The 18,119-nt window shown below is 34.6% G+C and overlaps 3 protein-coding genes across 6 annotated transcripts; 1 reads left to right on the top strand and 2 right to left on the bottom strand.

The window, feature by feature from the left end:
- Positions 1–405: 405 nt before the first annotated feature.
- Positions 406–10,064, bottom strand: LOC131664182 (protein mini spindles). 3 transcript variants are annotated; one of them, XM_058935072.1, is made up of 32 exons: positions 9,831–10,064; positions 9,703–9,756; positions 9,552–9,617; positions 9,283–9,476; positions 9,002–9,208; positions 8,812–8,931; positions 8,563–8,738; positions 8,274–8,503; positions 8,012–8,206; positions 7,655–7,948; positions 7,198–7,575; positions 6,978–7,129; positions 6,693–6,911; positions 6,421–6,604; positions 6,153–6,362; positions 5,844–6,080; positions 5,617–5,779; positions 5,217–5,554; positions 4,878–5,150; positions 4,580–4,783; positions 4,365–4,500; positions 4,091–4,284; positions 3,505–3,704; positions 3,053–3,220; positions 2,341–2,520; positions 2,112–2,274; positions 1,878–2,036; positions 1,617–1,804; positions 1,370–1,532; positions 908–1,084; positions 689–847; positions 406–592 (listed from the first exon to the last, which is right to left on the bottom strand). In XM_058935072.1, exons 3-32 carry the CDS (start codon positions 9,606–9,608, stop codon positions 407–409), a joined length of 5,904 nt encoding a protein of 1,967 aa, XP_058791055.1. In that variant the 5' UTR covers positions 9,609–9,617; positions 9,703–9,756; positions 9,831–10,064; the 3' UTR covers position 406. The 3 variants fall into 3 exon arrangements, with proteins under 3 accessions (XP_058791055.1, XP_058791056.1, XP_058791057.1); XM_058935073.1 differs by having other exon boundaries at positions 3,053–3,217; positions 9,552–9,756; XM_058935074.1 differs by lacking the exon at positions 3,053–3,220 and having other exon boundaries at positions 9,552–9,756.
- A 1,119-nt stretch (positions 10,065–11,183) lies between these two features.
- On the top strand, positions 11,184–13,801 carry LOC131664267 (SET and MYND domain-containing protein 4-like). Its single transcript, XM_058935229.1, has 4 exons — positions 11,184–11,316; positions 11,714–12,575; positions 12,643–13,219; positions 13,306–13,801. Exons 1-4 carry the CDS (start codon positions 11,294–11,296, stop codon positions 13,794–13,796), a joined length of 1,953 nt encoding a protein of 650 aa, XP_058791212.1. The 5' UTR covers positions 11,184–11,293; the 3' UTR covers positions 13,797–13,801.
- A 124-nt stretch (positions 13,802–13,925) lies between these two features.
- LOC131664266 (dynamin-1-like protein) lies at positions 13,926–17,975 on the bottom strand. Of its 2 annotated transcripts, none has more exons than XM_058935227.1 (8): positions 17,168–17,975; positions 16,516–17,080; positions 16,105–16,352; positions 15,508–16,038; positions 15,250–15,429; positions 14,874–15,189; positions 14,147–14,358; positions 13,926–14,063 (listed from the first exon to the last, which is right to left on the bottom strand). In XM_058935227.1, exons 1-8 carry the CDS (start codon positions 17,267–17,269, stop codon positions 14,007–14,009), a joined length of 2,211 nt encoding a protein of 736 aa, XP_058791210.1. In that variant the 5' UTR covers positions 17,270–17,975; the 3' UTR covers positions 13,926–14,006. The 2 variants fall into 2 exon arrangements, with proteins under 2 accessions (XP_058791210.1, XP_058791211.1); XM_058935228.1 differs by having other exon boundaries at positions 14,874–15,093.
- Between the last annotated feature and the right edge of the window lie 144 nt (positions 17,976–18,119).

The following is an 18,119-nucleotide window of genomic DNA, read 5'->3' as shown; positions in this document are numbered from 1 at the left end:
TCATTTAATTGATGAGTATTATTATTATTACTACACTAAATTATAGGTCGCATTTATATGGTTATAAATATTAAATAAAACAATGTAATTAAATGAGTGAGAAAAAAGATCATCTATAATAACCTAAAAAAATCCTTTAGTTGGAGCTGCTAAAATACTTAAATGATTCTTAACTCTTGGATTATATGGGATACTTTATTTTTGAAATAGTCTAGACTGACATTGATCTCCTATTTTAAACATTTACCTATTAGAAATCCTTCAGTCTTTGCAACCTACACAATGGATCTGATGTTTTTGTCCATAACTTTAATCAAGTACTGTTTATACAATTTCCATGGTTAATTCTTATATTATAATTATATTATAAGTCGAAACAACGGTACTTTGCAATTGTAAGTTATTTTCACATGCCGCTACCATTGTAATTATTAACTTGACTGGATAAAATATTTTGATTTTTTCTTGTGTTATCTATATCTTTGAGACCTTGTTCAATGAAATCTTGAAAATACTTATGAGATTTTTCTAGAAATGGTTGAACATCTGCTTCTGGATATTGAAGTTTAAAATCATATAATTGTGCAAGTCCCTTTAGAGAAATACGTATTTATATTAGGTCAGATAATTTAACGAGTCAGAAATTATTTTTTTAAATGTTAATTTGACACTTTTTTAACAAACTTACTTCTTGGGCGTGATTTTTGGAACCGATTTTTTTAAATATTTCCGATAGTTGTTGCTGTGTTAATTTTGACACATGTTTCTGACTCTGTCCTTGTTGGATGTTGATGGAAGATTTCGATAGTATTTTAGCAGTTGCGCCAACTTCATCTGGTTTAAAAGTCTGCAAATAAAATCTACGTGTAGATTTCATTCCTAAAAAAATCATAAATAAAATGCTTACCGCAATCAATCGCATTAAATACGAACGTAGCTCTGATTCATTGGTGTTGTTAATTTGAGTCAAATGACTCAATATTGTGCTACCTTTCACTTTAGTCATTGTATGAAGAATTGTTTTGACTGTTCGCATGGGAGTATCTGGTTTCTTTTGTTTTTTCCACCATACACTTGGATAGTCCTACAACCAAAAACGTAATTTTATTTCTATTCGTAATGTAATGATTTCGATACTTGTCGAAAAAGTAATTTCAGCCTCGCATGGACTTTGTGCCTGATGCGAAGCGAAGGTGAAGAGATCATATGAAACTAAAATCACTTTCTCGGACATGTATTTAACTTCCCAGCACACGGGTGCCAAAAGAGTTCGTTTTCCTTATTCAAAATAAAATTGAAACGTTGCTCTTTTTAAAAATGAAAATCTAGTAGTCAGTTACAGTATTAATTATATTTTTTTAAGACTTACTTTAAAAAAATTGTGAACTTCTAAAAGAATCATATCGTAATTTAAGTCTCCTGCCCAACTAGGTATTGTTTTCACAATTTTCCATAAACACTTCATTACAAGATCTTCGTATTTAGGTGGACCGTTTGAATTGGCTCTTTCATGCAGTAGTTTTATAAGTACACTAAAAAAGACAATATAAATAGTCAATTCAATAATCTCTTATGAATTCAATGCAATAGATTCTGGGAAAAGTTGAAATTATTACCATATTATAGTAGTATGATCTGAATTGTCAATGATTTTCACCGCTATTGTGTTTATGACTCTGATATATGCCTCGGCGTCGTTTAATCGATTGAGTTTATTTTCCGCTAAAAAACTAATCACTTGATCAACAAGATCTTTGAGATGGTGAAGAGGAACATTTCTTCCAAGTATTCCTGTATCGTAAAACTACAACAAATTTTTTTCAAAATTTTAATAAAAAAATTGTACGAGACATAACTGTAAATATATGAATATTTACCGTCAAGATAATCATAAAAGTTGTTCGAAATCCTTTTGATACAAGGATATTTCCTTGATGTAAAGGATAAGTTTGTAACAGCTTCAATTGCATATTTACAGAGCTGATAAATTTGTCTTCCTTGGATTGTAGCATCGATACTTGATGAGATTTTAAAATCTGAAATCATAATTTAAATGGTCTTTGTAAATGAATTGAAATAATATAAAACATATATTTCACAGAAATACTAACTCTTTCCATAGCGTTCATAGATTGTATTGCTGTTGTAAGATCTAAACTGGCCATTCCAAGCACTGTTCTTTCCAAACTGTCCTCTTTCCCAACCGAAGAATTTGACGGTGACATACTTTCAGAATTAGACGATAATAGTTTTGGAGGAGATATTGGGATCACTCTTGAAATTGATAATAATAATGATCAAGACATATAGAAGTATAATTTATCAATAAAAAAATCTTACTGTCTTTGACGACTAGGGTTCAACATTTCCACAGTCTCATTCAAATCTATATTTGGTTCTAATAATTTAGGTACGCGGCACTTTGCTGGAGCGCTAGTTTCGATTTTTTGCAGTAAGTCCATATCCAAACCAAATGGACCAGATACTTTGATACTTTGTGTATTTTTTACGGAAACATACCTGGAAGTATAAAAAAGTTATATCATCATTGCAATGAAAATCTTATTATTAGAACAACAAATTACAGAAATTTATATAGTTAATTATCAAAAATTATACCAGAACCGCGTATCTTTTTATACGATGATGGTCTAACAAATGCATTTTTTTTAATTACAAGGTGTCGTAATGAAAATTGTAATTAGTAAAACAAGCACACCATTGATATATTTTAACCAGACTAACAATTTTTTACTTTTTCTAAAGAAACAAATAAAAGCTATGCAATGCATAAAAATTATATAGTAAACGGGCTGTATTTGCGATTCTTGGCGCTGCGTAGTTATCAGTTTTATACATCATACATAACGATCTAACTAATTGTAAGTATAAGAGAACTTTGGAGTATATCGTTATAGATGAACATAAATGTTAATTTTGGACTTCATTTAATGCAGGTCTCTTTAACAAAACAGATCAAGCCAATTTATTACTATATCGATATGCTCTGAAGCTCGTAAGAATGTTGAAAAAAAATAAAATAAAAACAAACGTTTCATCGCCGACTTCAGTTACAGACAAAAATTTGATATCTTTTTTATGGTAACCACGTCCATCTATCAATTTTTGTTTCTCACAATAGCCTTTATTTTCGCAAATAAAAGTAGCTTCCAATTTTTTATTATCGTCGTCTTCAGGAGTAACAGCTATCTTTGGCCTGCTTTGTTTAATAGGATATGAAATCAGCTTATATAAATAATAATAATAACAATGATAATAATAATAATAAATAATGAATAACAATAATAATAATAAATAATGAATAATAATAATAATAATAATAAATAATGAATAATAATAATAATAAATAATGAATAATAATAATAATAAATAATGAATAATAATAATAATAAATAATGAATAATAATAATAATAATAATAATAAATATAGGAAAGCAATATTTTAACAAAACGTAAAAATTGCATATTTAACATCGTACTCACTCATCAACATCTTCCTCAATTTTTTGTTCATCTTCAGTATCATCGTCATACTGACTTTCATTTACATCATTATCATTAGGAGGTGCCGATATTTGCGTCAGTGGTATCTTATTTTTTATTGTAGATACTGTTTTATTAGGCCGATTTTTTGCAGCTCGCTTGATTCGCTCGTCTAACAAAGATTGATCTTTCTCTGAAATCTTAAAGTAATCATTAATAGTTCATTATATTACAAGAACATTTAAAGCTTAAAATATTACCACGTAAAATTTATTTCTTACGAATAACAAAATATTTTCGACACTCCGTGCGGAAAGTGCGTTGTTCCCGCACGCTCGGCAAAAAACGTGGGTTGAAAATCGCACTTTCCACACGTCGTATCAAAAAATACGGTACGGCACATGTTCGGGAAAGAGTTTCTCGTCTCGTATACCTTTCCACCCTCGCTTTGCTCGGGCGTAAACGCCACGCGACACAAGAATCTACTTTCCCGCACTTGTATCGCAATGTACTATTTATTCATACCAATGACTTGAATAAATCATTAAAAAACTTGACATGTATGAAATTTAGTATCGATTCTTACTTGGCCAATCAGCTTGTAAACTCTTTCCCCTTCTAAAAAGTATGCTTGAACAATGCAATTCAAAGCGGCATTTCTCACGGAATTATCACGATCTGCTATTTGTTTAGCAATTTCTTTCAAAGCTGCTGATGGAGATGGCTGACAAACGGTTACACCATAATTCTCGATAAGTGATCCCAATTGATCGAGACATTCTAAGAAGGCGTGATAATATTATTTATCAATGTTTTAATTATATCAATATATATGGAATAAGAATGAAAATTAAATGAACCTGTTCTTTGTCGTGCATTTTTTGATTTTAAACCTTCCATAACGTATGAAAAAAGTTTACTAACAGGATAAACTGCTGCTATTTGCTTAAATAAAGCTTTGACTCCATTTCGTACTGCATCTTTTGGATCACCTATCTATATTAAATAATACGTGATTCAAAATTATGTAACATTTAATGGATTATTGATAAAATTGAATTTGGCGCTATTATACTTTGATTATCAAATAAGGGATGAAGGAAGCTGCCTCGTTTTCTAACATATGATACTGGTCCTCTATTAAAATATTAAAGACTGTTTGTAAATAGTCTAGTCCTTTTAGAAGTACTGACGGATTGGTATCAAAAAATCGCAATGTAAGCCATTTGAGAATCAAGTCTAAATTAGATACTAATGCTCTACTGTTGCCTGGTAAATCCTAAAAAATATACATATATATGTACATATACACATATATGTGTATATATACAATTTTGTACAGTTACGTATCATATTAACGCAATAGTTATTACCTCAGCCAATGAATCTATAGCTTTAAGATGATAACGAAAATCGGAATGAAACATATTAGACATCAGAGTTTTGTTAACATTTGCTGTAAGCATGAGCTCTTTCAACAATTCAACAAATTCCTCCCTAGGCGTTGTAAAATTCCATTTCAATATTTTCAGCTTTTGTTCGTCGATTGAACGCTGGTGTTTCATGTTATTCACGGCTAAGAGAGGGCTTGTATCAATGTCGTCATCTTTTTTACGATTAGTAGTAGCAGCAGCAGACTTGGCACCCTGCAATTTTGATAATTGCTTATAATGAGTACGACTAATAAAAATACTAAATAAGAGTAAAAGTACTTTTGTTTTGACAGATGATTTGTTGCTGGCAACTTTGAGAGCACCACCACTTTTCACTGTTTTTAAAGAACTCTCATCAATGGGCTTCTTTGTAGGTGGCAAAGGTTTTACTGGCAAGTTTGGTCGAATTTTATCTAAAACGGTAATCACAGCAGTTTTGGATCCAGGCTTTAATTTTTCTGTATGTCTCATCATGCTTTCGTAGGATAAATGGATCATGAAACCAAGTATTGCTTCTTGAGCATTTTTTCGCACATCGGAATTACGATCTTCAACATTGCTGTAGAGTACTGGTAAACATATGGTCAGTTCTTCCTTCGATATTTGTTTCAGAGGTACTGAAATTGTTATGAATTATTACGTTTAATTAATTCGTTTCATTTCATTATATAAGACTTACTTCCAGGTAATTTGTCAGAAAGCCAGGTCCAAAGTTCACTTCGAAGAGTAGGAGAACCAGTTTTTAAAGCATCACCAATCATTTCACCGTCAAAAAATTCTTTGTAACCACACTGTTCTCCCCATTTGTTGATACAAGAAATGGCGGCGGTGCGAATCCATGCCTATGACATAATAAATCATAAAATCAATTAATTGCTATTACATTTGAAAATGACGTTCTATTACTTTTGAATCTCCAAGACATTGTAGAAATCCAGGAAAAAGTACTCGAATGTATTGTTTGATAGGTGACCCCATTGCTACAGCCAAATTCTCACATAGACCCAATGTACTCTGCGCGATTTTACTATTACTATCTACCAAACGTTGAGCAAGTCCTTGAGGCAAATCTCCAAGAGATCCTTTGATCAATTTAACTTCATTTAAAATATTTGCAATTTTTTGAAGAGCTTCATTGCGAACCTAAAAACGACGATAAAATTTCGAGATTTTATAAAATACAATGTTTTAAAAGGATAAATATGATATTCCTACCTTCCAATTTTTATCACTCAATTCATTTAATAAAGCTTCTGTTATCAAACTGCTAATATCTGATCTTGGTAAGACATCGCTAAGACTTTTTTGCGCTGACGGTGAATATTCTTGAATTTCGTCCTCATCATCATCCTTATCATCACTATTACACCGTTGTTTCTTTCCCCTCACGTTACGAATAGGTGCTGGAGGCACTTCACCTTCAAACTGTAAATAAATTCTATTATAATGAATCAAATATCGAGTACGTTTTTCAACATCAAACCTTTTCACACTCTTGCTCAATTTGTTGTTTTAATGTAGATTTTTCATTCTCAAAAAATGCGAGTAGCGATTTACCAACGTATAAATACATTGTGCCTAACAAAGTTATAGCCGCGGTCCGTATACCTGGATTGGTTGCGCTTACTGCCTTTTTAACGTGTTCAATCAAGGATTTGGTATTCACTCTAAAAATGTGAAACAACTTTTTAAAAAACAACTTCTTAATAAACATCTTTTTAATAAATCATTAATCGTCGATCGAGTGATACTCACGCAAAGCCAAATTCAGTCAAAGCTCTAGATATCCAGAGAAGTGTTTCTTGTTGAACTTTAGGATTTTTTTGATTAGATGCAAATAATGCCATTTCGTTTGCTACTGAATCTAAGCCAACAACTTCGGCAATAGCTGTTAGTGTTTCCGCAGCAATCGAACTGTTTTTAGCATCTCCTAATTTTTCCGTTATGTCATTTAAACAATATTCAGCTACGGTACTATGGTATTAAAAAAGTATATAAAATTTATCATAACCAAATTTAAAAGTTTAGTAAATACTTTACTTTGAAAATGAATAATTTTCTGCCAGCATTTTTACTAATTCTAAACGAAGCTTCAACACTTGAAAATTGGTATCTTTAAAACCTGGCTTTTTTGCCAATACCCTTACAATAAGTTGTGATGATACTTGAGCTGGGTCCATTTGCTTGACATGCTAAAAATTATAAGAAAACATAAATTCAAGTTTGAAAACAACAAATTATTTGATTCGATCGTTATTACGTTATTTAATTGTTCAACAGCAGCCAATCGATTTTTCCAATTAGTGTCTACAAGACCAGTTAAAATGTCTGAAGGTAGCATTTCAGCTGCCATATCATCAATTTCATCATTACTTAAATTTCTTTCAGCTTGAGGCTGCTGTTTCATTACTTTCCTAGTCTTTTGATCTATTTTAGAGGACTTTTGAGTAGCTGAAGGTTTTTTAATTACTGCAGCAGTTTTAGGCCTTTTTAGCTTAGAATTATTTTGTTCTGTTACAATTTTGGTTGGAGATTCAATTTTAGCTGGTGCAGTATTTGGTCTCTCCGAAGTCAGAGGAGCTTTTCGCGCTGGTGCAACTTTCACATGAATGACGGCTTTTTCAGCACTTTCTTTTATCTTACAATCAATAACAAAAACATGTCATTTATGGAAGAAATTATTTTTAAAACAAAAGTATTATAGGAATCATAAATACCTTTGCCATTTTTAAATTATCTAGATCAACTAGAAATGGTGACATTGCTTTTTCTCCTATTAATTTCATTGCTGTACCAAGCGCATCTGCCGAATTATCTCTTACAGAAAGATCAGATTCATTTAAAGTTTTGAGCAATGATCCTGTATATGCTTTTAGCAACTTCTTATTCAAGGCAGCAGGAGGTGTATTTGCAAAACAACGAGCTAAAAATGAAGCAGTTTCGGCCTTAACTGATGGATTTTTGTTTTCTAATGCAGCTATTGAATCTTCCAAAATTTGTTCCACATTAACCTATAAATGTTATATAAAATATGTATGATTTCTGATAAGACGTTATCATTAATGCGATCTTACACTCAAAAATATAGCATCTGCACAGTCTCTCAAAACTAGAACGACTGTTTGTTTTTTCTCTTTAAACTTTTCCAAAACAGCCGAAAGACATGTTAAGGCATAGGGCTGGAAACGTTTCTTTAGACCAGTAGCAAGACCACATAAACATTTTACAGACAAAGTCACCACAACAACATTTGAATCTTTTAAAATTATCTGTTGATGAAAGTTAAGTTGATTAATGATTCATTGAAATTCAAATATTCAAATAAATATTAAATACTTTTTTTAGAGCACGAATCATTTCTCCGTAATCTCCATTTTCAAGTTTAGGATTTTTTAACAATGTATCAAGAGCTTCAAGTGCCTCTTTTCTTTCCTGCCATTTTTTAGATTCCACTTTATCATAAAAATCTTTTGGTAATTGTGACAATATATCAACGGGATCAAGCAATTCATAAGGATCTACTTCAACTTGACTTACACCATCATCATCATCATCAACATTATTATCTGGAAATATTTTTAAAGTATTAAAATCATTGATATTAAATATATTGGATTTATTTTACCATTGTTAATGTCATTTGTATTTTCTATGCAACTCATAATTTTTGGTTTTTGAGACCTCAAGTACCTCGTTGCAATAGCTTTCTCATTACTAACTTTATTGAATTCCATCTCTAGTTCAGATAATTGGAGAGGTTTCAAAACATTCAATTGTGATTTCAAAGGTGTACCAATCCATCTTCAACAAAAGTCAGTGAGACTGACTTAGTATAACAAACACTTTTATAAATTTAAAATAAACTTGACAATACCTATATATTTCAATAGTTAAAGCTTTCGTTTCATCTCGAACAGCCTTATCCCTGTCCTCCAATAAAATTGGTATTTTCTTCATCAACGGCTTGACATTTATAACTTTGGTACCAAACTCCCTAAGACATTAAAGAGGATATTAAATAAATGCTATTGTATATTTTTCAATTGAGTTTGAAAACAACATACCTGAGTGCAAGTGTCAAAGTTGAAATACATGCAGATACAATTTTTGGATTTTTAACTTCAGTTCCTTTAATTAATTCTTCCTGAACTGCTTCTTGTTTTTCTATTTCAATGAACATCAATATTATTTGTATAGCTAAATCTTTTGTCTTTGCCTTTGGTGCTGCTATACACTTGGTGACAATGCCACTGACTACATCGTTGGCTGTTCTACAATCAATTATCAAATATTTATTAGCACAATAAAAATTGATAATTCAGTAATGAAGATAGTTGAAACTTACTTTCCAGCAACTGCAGCATTTTCAACAAATGCCAAAACTGCTTCCAAACCTCTCTCTTGTGCTGCTGCATTGCTATCAATAACAAACTTTTTAACGAGACCAAGAAATTTATTCCATTCAGGTGATTTCTCATCATCAATACATCTGAATGTCTTTGTGCATTCTTCATAACCATGCAAACGTGCTTTCCACAACTATTCAAGAATTAAAGAATATATGAAATCAAATATTTAACATAATTTGAATAGACAATGAAAAGAACAATAAACCTTGTGCAGACAACGATCTTCCACGGGTAATTTTAAATATTCTGTATCCTCTTCCATTCTTTAAATCTTAAAATTACATCAAATGCTCAACAAGAACTCCAAATAGAGAAAAAAACAACAGTGCAAATAAAAATATAATTCAATAGTTAACTTTGTATGTACATCAGTTCGTTTTCATCATAACCTAATAATATCTGACTTTTGGCTGCGGAAATACAAATAGTTAAATTATCAAACATAAACAATAGTTGTAACTACGTTTTATATTCGAAACTATACCATCGAATTGCTTCGTTTATTATTAGAGAACTTGTACATGTTCGCAGAGAATCCAACTTGTAAAAAAAATCACCAACTTGACTCAAGTAATATCGATTTTTATATCTGTAATAGTTAACCTCGATATAAAAAAGTGAAACTAATCGAGTCTTGATGAATGATCATCAAAAGTATCAGAATGAACCGATTTTCTAACGGAATGTCCTTATAGTGATTTTTTGGTAGCCATTTCTTTTCGTTACTCTATGTAAGATATACATCCGTTCAATCCGTTGGTCGTTGGTGGTTGGTGGTATTTTCAAATACTGCTGATGTTAGTGTTCTCTATCCTCTATCTCTGTTACTAGAGTGAAGCTGCGTGTATCGTACTCTAACTTATCATCAGTAGCTTTTGTATGAATGCTTTTATCATAAAAATTTAAATGCTTTATATATATTTTTCAGTTGATAAAAATATTTTATTTTGTGAGAATGTTGTGATTTTTCATCAATAAAACAGACACGATTGATTTAGTTGAAGCGATAATAAATTGAGCGCAGCTACAATTCGGCCCACAGATCGGTCATATTAGAAATTAGAATCCCAGTCTCTGCTCATGTTATTATCAAATATAAGCCTGACGAGAATCAATGGATCGTTTGTTTTTTCACCGATCTCCTTATTGTTTCGAAATATAATAAAATTCCAATTTTCGTGTCATTTGTGCGTAGCAATCAATCACAATCATTAGAAAACGTATGCTAACGAGACGGTCTCGTTTCATTATTGCATTGATTGAGATGTAATTTGGCGAGTAGTTGCAAATTTAAAAAAGAATAAATTTGAAGCTTTACAATAATTTTTGGTGGACCTGCAAATGAAATAATTCAACCCAGTTATGTACACTTACGCGCAGTCATTTATTGGTTGCAAGTGTCAGTATAATCCGCACAGCATTATTTTCAAGACTTGCGATACACGTTTTCGATAGTATTTATTGGTTGTGCAACAGGACTTACTGCAACAATTCGCATTCTTGCTTCTAGTGCTCTTTAGATAAGTTCTAAGACTAAGAAGTTCTAATGAAGTTCTTGAAGAGTGAGAATCTGATGGTTTTCCTCAATTGTATACAATGAGATGTAATATTGTTCGAAGCTCCTTTTTTTACCGGAGCCAGATTTACGTAGGACCGTTCTTATCGATTATTCCACCCGGTTCTTACGTCAAAGTGAAGAAATAAAGTGAATGACCGGCCCAGTGTATATATAGAAATGACGGGAGGCGTTTCGGGGAGAAAACTAAATATATATATGTATATAAAGCACGAGCCAAAGGAATTTTAATTTTAGGATAGGCTATACTTACACGCTGTAGTTTAGCGTCACTAGTTGTAGCCGTAGTTGTGCGTCGAGAAGTGAACTGCAGCAGCCACCGCTAATCGTCGGAACGGGAACGGAGCATCGACGCTCGCATAGTATAAGGCATGTTGCCACTCGACGATAAAAGGTACAATAAAAAAACCATTAGACGTTACTTCAAACGATATCTTATGTGACAGTCTCACCTTAATCTTTCGGACTCGGATTAGATTTCACTGAGGAATGTAAACAAGTTCGGTATAAGGCACAGCAAATTGCATCGAGCCGATAGTGCAAATGGATTTTGATTAGAAATGGAATGAAAGTGGTTTAAGATTGAAAGTTAAAGCCAGGCTCACTTGATTGAACGCGAATTAGCGTAAATCGTACACGCTTCCTTTTGGTAATACTCAAATATTAATAGATGCAAAATGGAATCTATTGATATACCGAGGAGGCCTGCGGGGTCATTTAAACAGCCATCTCTTGCGCTAAGAAGTTTTGCTAAGGCTACATGGAACGTGCGCGCATTGTACTTTTGGCAGTGGCCTCCTCGGGGAATTGAAGGCTGCTGCGCAGAACAGGTGGTCGCGCTGGGAAGCAGTCAGGAAAGGCCGCCTGCTGGAAGCCACGCGAGCCGGCAACCGGCTCGCGATCGTGGAGGCCGTGTCCGGGCTGCTGCCCGAATACGAGCTGGAGGCGTACTACGACGGCAAGAATGAAGCCGCGGCCACGGAGCTGCTCGAGCGCGGGCAGCTGACCGAGGCGCTGGCCCGGGCGCCGCCGACGAGCGGCCTCTTCGGGCGGGTCCTCGGTCGCCGAATGCGCCACTACTACCGCGCGGGCGAGCTGGCGCGCTGCGCCCGCGACTGCCGCTACGCGGAGCAGCGAGTGCAGGAGCGGGACGAGGAGTGCGCGGCCCTGCGGGTGGAGGCCCTCGTGCTGCGCGCCCACTGCAGCAGAGCCGCGGGCGAGGCGCCCGAGGTGGCGCGCGGCCTGCTCAACGAGGCCATGCGCCGCATCAACGAGATCGCGGCTAGCGCTAACGACTCGCGCTCGGCCAAGGCGCGCCTGCTGCGGAGCTGCTTGCTGGACAGCGAGCCGGCGCCCGCGGGCGACGCCGCTCGCGGAGCCGCTGCTCGGCCGTCGACGGTGCCGCCGGACCTGCACGCTGGGCCACATCGCTTCTTGAGCTGCTGCTCGGCTACCTTGGCCCTGTCGCGCGAGCCCGCGCGGGGACGGCTGCTGCGCGCCGCACGCGACATCGAGCCGGGCAGCGTGCTCATCGTCGACCGGCCTTACTCCTTCAGCACCGACCTGCCTGCCCTCCGCACCAATTGCGCCAACTGTCACCTGTCGTTCCGGCTTGTCAACGTCACGCAGATTCCTTGCAGCGCCTGCACGACGGTCATTGTTCGCGCCTGCGCCCATTCATCCGTTCGAGCCTTTCCTCATATTCCCTTATCCGTTGCAGGTCAGGTATTGCTCGGAGCAGTGTGCTCAGCAGGCATGGGACAGATTCCACAAATACGAGTGCCGAATCTTCAAATACTTTTACCACAACGATTTGCAAAAGTGCAATGCTCTCTTGGCCTATAGAACGGTAGCCACGGCTTGTTTGGGCGAGGACTTTATTCGCCTTCACGAAAATGACAAAGATTCGATTGACGTGACGCTGCTGATGGATAAATACGAGCCGGATAATTACGAAACAGTGTTTGGCTTAGAAACTCACTGCACCGATCGTCAGTTGAAATCGTACCTTGATACTGCAGTTTGTTCCATTTTTCTGGCAAGCTGCCTGATTTACTCGTTGAGGCAACTTGGCTTAAAGGTAGATTTCTCTGAAAAGTTTGAGAATATCTTGGCAGTAAGTTTTCTACGCAATATACAAGCCATCGAGTGCAATGCATATGAAATTGTTGAGAACGTTCGTAACGAGGAAACAAAGGTATTTGAGCCGCGAAATGTCGGAGGAGCTATCTATACTAGCGTCAGTTTGACCAATCATAGTTGCTATCCAAACGTTGTTAGGCACTGCTTTCCCAATGGTATGATATATAAAAGAACGTTAGTTCTATACCTGTTGTCATTATCTTGAACAAGTACAAATTATTGTTGTATGTATCCATTATAGGTGTTGTCGCCGTTACGTCGTTGCGCTCTATACCAAAAGGGTCGGAAATCCTTGATTGTTACGGACAACATTTTCTAGAGAACGACAGAGATCACAGACGCAGACATTTGAAAATGAAATATTACTTTGAATGCCAATGTGAAGCGTGTTCGTTTGATTGGCCATCAAAATTGCAGAATAATGATTTTAGTTTCAAGTGTAAGCGGTGTTTGAAACAGTGCCGCAAATCTCACAACACTCTAGAGTGTACAGAATGCGGGCAGAAAAGTGGGATTAGCAAATTATATAATTTACTTCAAAGTTCAATCGAGAAAAAAAGAGTCACGGCTCTAACGAAGATGTATGATGGCTATTATAATGAAGCTCTGCCACTGCTTATCGAACATGCTAAATTCATTGGAAAAATACTAGTTGAACCAAGTTTGGAAGCAATCAAAACGCAACAATCTATCATTCAATGCTTAAATGCTATGTCTTGTACATCAGTTTAAAACAAACAATTAAAGATCACTAGATTTTTCGTACTTTATTACATTTTTATTTAGTTTTCTCAAATGTGCCAGACGTGAGAGAATAATAATGAACATACAATATTGGTATCTCAGACTACTGCAACCAATTTTATAATGCATAGGTAAAGAATATTAAATCGATACGCGAGGCAATGAATGCTAGTTGCTCAAAAAGTTGATACCTGTCAATTACCACATATGAGTCTCTCGGATTTCACTGATAATATGACCAGCTTGTGTGAGAGCCTGGAAAAGGACAAGTCATTTGTTAAATTCAGCACTCAATATCAATGTATAAAAAGTATAAATATCAAATAAACATTTTTTACTTTAAGCATATCGGCTGCTTCTTTACGTCTGACAGCAATATGTTCACTTTCATTCAAAAGGGCTTCTGCGTGATCTGACTTGTATAAATGCGTCACCAATTCACTTTGTAAATTATCTTTTACATAATTAACTAAGAAATGCATTATAGCCTTAGGTACACTGTCTTGAATAGATTTCCGTACAATGTAAAAATATGATTTGATGAGCCTCTCTGAAATTATGAATTGGATAAAAATTATTTCTAAAAACTCAGATACATCAGTCAGAATATTAAATATTGATGTGAATTAATCAATTATATTTTCATCAATCTAAATCAATTATAAATAATAGGTGCTCGAAAAAAAAATACCGTTATCACTTATGTTAATGTTTACGATAATAAAATTATTAGCATATTTGAATCAAATTGGAATCATCATTGGATTTCAGATAATTTTAGTGAGGAAACGTTGCTGCTGCACAGAACACTTTGGAAGTGATGTTGTTACGTTCTAGACAGAAACCATTATCAATAGTAAATTATAGAAGCATCCTCTGCCTATAATTTAGATAAATCATTGTTATATGTACAAAAGTGTACAGAGGGCCATGTGTAAATATATTTCTTTTTCATTAAAAATATACAATTAAAATGAGAACTAAATTTGATAATTAAAAAAGTGTATAAGTAAATGAACAATATAAAGCATTAATTATTAGTATTTGACTAATTGAGTTTTTTACCAATAACATCGCAATCCCGTTCTTCTCTATCGCTGAGCTTACGCGATGTTTGCACCGGTACTTCGGGTAATAAGTTGACCGGCTTTTGTTGAGGCGAACTGACAGCTTTTTGTAACTCTAACGCTGCATCAGGGCTCTGGTTGGGTTTCGGCAAAGTAGTTTCATCGCGATTTTTTATCGGTGATCCATCTGCCGACTGACCACTCGACTCAGCTCTACCCTGTGGTAGTAAATTACTCAACCAATTTTGTTGTATATTTTCTTTGTTATTTTGCTCCGAATAAATGTTGTAGTCATCTCGACTGTATGATTGTTTCTGAATCAATGCATTAAGAATTCAGTAAAACAAAAGAAATTCTTTTTGCTGCGTACTTACATTTTCTATTGGCATGATAGCGTTAGCTACTACACTAGAAGTAGCTAAGTGTCTTCTACTCTGCTTTGGCTGATTCATTTCAGCATTTTTAAGTAAGGAGGACACTAAAGCAGCATCTTTATAAAAATCTGGATGTTTTGTGTTAATATAAGCTAATTCTATAGCAACCAAATTTTCGACCTAAAAGAATCAATAAATCAATTATTATTAAAAATATCAACAAAATCATTTCATCATTTATTGTTACACAAGTTCAACCATTGAATTGGTCGTCGGAAGTCTTCGACGTAAAAGTTGCGTGACAACATCTACTATTCGTTCGTGTAATTTTGGAAAACGTAGCATTTCTTGCTGAACTTCTATTCCGCAATGCTGTATAATTCTCTGCATTTCCTCGTGAACAAGTTCAACGCATCGTAAAGATGGCTCTTCAAGTCGACGAATTTGCCGTTTGACTAGAAGTTCAAAGGATACTTCAGGCACAAAAAGAGCAGGTCGTGGTCCAGTTGCGTTTCTAATAGCTGTTAAAATGTCCATTTTTGTTAATCCAGCTAATGGATGTATGGAATCTAACGTTCTTCCGAAGGTCTCGTGAAATATGTAGCAAATTCTCGCGCCGCCGCACAGTTCCGTTGTTTCTATATTCCTGGCTGTACCCTCAATTGTAGAGCAATAACTGCTAGCGAATTTGGTTATTATTTGCAGTAAAGTTTGACTTTTGTCTCCAACATCTTCTCCATAAGAATTCAAAAGAGTTTGGAATTGTGAGACCATAACATTCACTCTGGTCTGAGCAAAAAGGAAAGAATTAATTCTAAATCAATCTAGGATCAACTAACAAGTGACAAAATTTACCTTCAAGTCTGGTAAGCAGTCTCGAATGTGATGCATCAACAATCTATTTAGAGTTTTCGCTAAATAAGGTGTTCCATTTCTGTTGGCTAAAGTGGGATATTTTCGCTGAAGGAATGCTGCTTCATCCTTGAGAGCATCCTGAATTGACTTTTTATTCATAATATCTTGCTGAGATCGATTGACTACACCGATAATACCCAGTTTTACAGGAATCACTCTGCCACATAAAATATCAATAGCATCAGTACCTAGAAAATAATTTAAGAAAAAGAATTATAACATTTATAATGACTAATATATGTTGATATTATGAATAGGTCACGAGAGCTGAGTTCTATATCGTATAATTGACTGAAATTGTATTAAAAATATCTAGAACTCAAGGAATAATTATAAAATTTTCTAATTTACCTGCATCCATAAGATCTAATTTTGTGACAACAGCTAATGTTCTTCTCCCATCTGGATCAACATCTTTACTTAATTTTAAGCTTTCACTTGTGGCCATATCTGTATTAGCTGTTACAACAGCCAAAATAATAGAATTTGGATTACAGATGTATTTTAGTACTAATTGACGAATTTGACTTTCAATATCTTCTGGTTGATCTCCAACAGGAACCTTTGTTATTCCAGGAAGATCGATCAAAGTCAAATTAACCACAGATCTAGAATAAATTTTTAAATTTATAGGTTCTGGACAGATTCCTTTATTAGAACCAGCCATACGGTCAGTTTCATTTTCTATCTCTAGACGAATTTCGTCAAAATTTTTATAAACTTTGTTCTTTTGATGTAGAAAAGTTCCCCATTCGTCTACATCCAATGTACCATCTTCTGCACATCTGTACTCTTTGTCCTCCTTAGGAGTATAAATTAATTGTAATACTAGTGGTCTACGAGTTACAATGCCAGTGCCTCTTGGCAAAAATGTTCGACCAACAAGACTTTCAATTACTGATGATTTACCAGAACTCTGGAATAGAGAAGGTTCAAAAAGAGATTTCAAGAACAAATATTCATAGAAATTATAGCAAGTAAGAAGAAAAGCAGCTGTACTAACCTGTGTACCCAATACTACAATTTGTGGCAACTGTATAGCATCAGCTCCAACAGTATTAAACACATCTTGAAGCTTGTTTATAATAGGAATTAAAGCTTCCATAGTGACGATTTGCTAACAAAGTTGTTAGTAAAATGTCGGAATTTATTAATAACAATAAGCCAAAATAAAGGGTTAATGTTCAAAGATATGTAGAACCTTTTACAAAATTCAATTTCGTATAGCTAATATGTAAATATTCAAGTTTAAAAATGAAATGTTGAATGCTATTGATCTAAAACTTTTCTCTTGATTCAATTTTGATCGTGCAGCCAAGAGAAACCGTATTTGGGGACTCGACAGTACTCAACTGTGCGAGACTTTCAACAATAAAAGTTTACCGATCCTTTGCATTTGATGACATTATGCTGTAATATACACGATGTATATTCGTTCTTGTTGTTTGCCTTTCAAATTCAAATATTATTACTAACAACACATGACTATTGAACTCTAATAGAATACGTTGTCTAATGCATATAGGTACTTTGAGACAAGAAAACTTAAAGCAGTCGGCATTCGGCGACGACGCTGGTAAGAGTCCAAAAGTCCAAAGCTTACTTAACTTACTTTCAATGAGTAGTTTTCGATTTTTAGTTTATTTTCCTTGTATCAAATTCTACTTCTGATTGTATATTGAGATTTTAGTTCTTTGTTGCTGAATAAATTTCGCTTGAATCTTAGTTTTCCTCATATATCCATCTTGGACCCTTACATATACATACCTAATGTGAAGAGTGCAAAGTGCGAATACTGTGATTATATATATTCCCCACTGCAACTGGCGAATTATTATGTATTCTACCTATTACTATATATGTGTTGTACCGACCATTTTGAAAATTTTCAGGCGCCAAATTTAAATAGTTTCATAAACAAGCAGTAAATTGATATATTAAAGTATCTAGATATA

Source organism: Phymastichus coffea, unplaced genomic scaffold (genome assembly GCF_024137745.1).
Source record: "Phymastichus coffea isolate CEN01 unplaced genomic scaffold, Cenicafe_Pcof_1.1 PCOF00043, whole genome shotgun sequence".
NCBI classification, from domain to species: domain Eukaryota; kingdom Metazoa; phylum Arthropoda; class Insecta; order Hymenoptera; family Eulophidae; genus Phymastichus; species Phymastichus coffea.
This window is presented reverse-complemented; position numbering and strand designations above follow the sequence as displayed.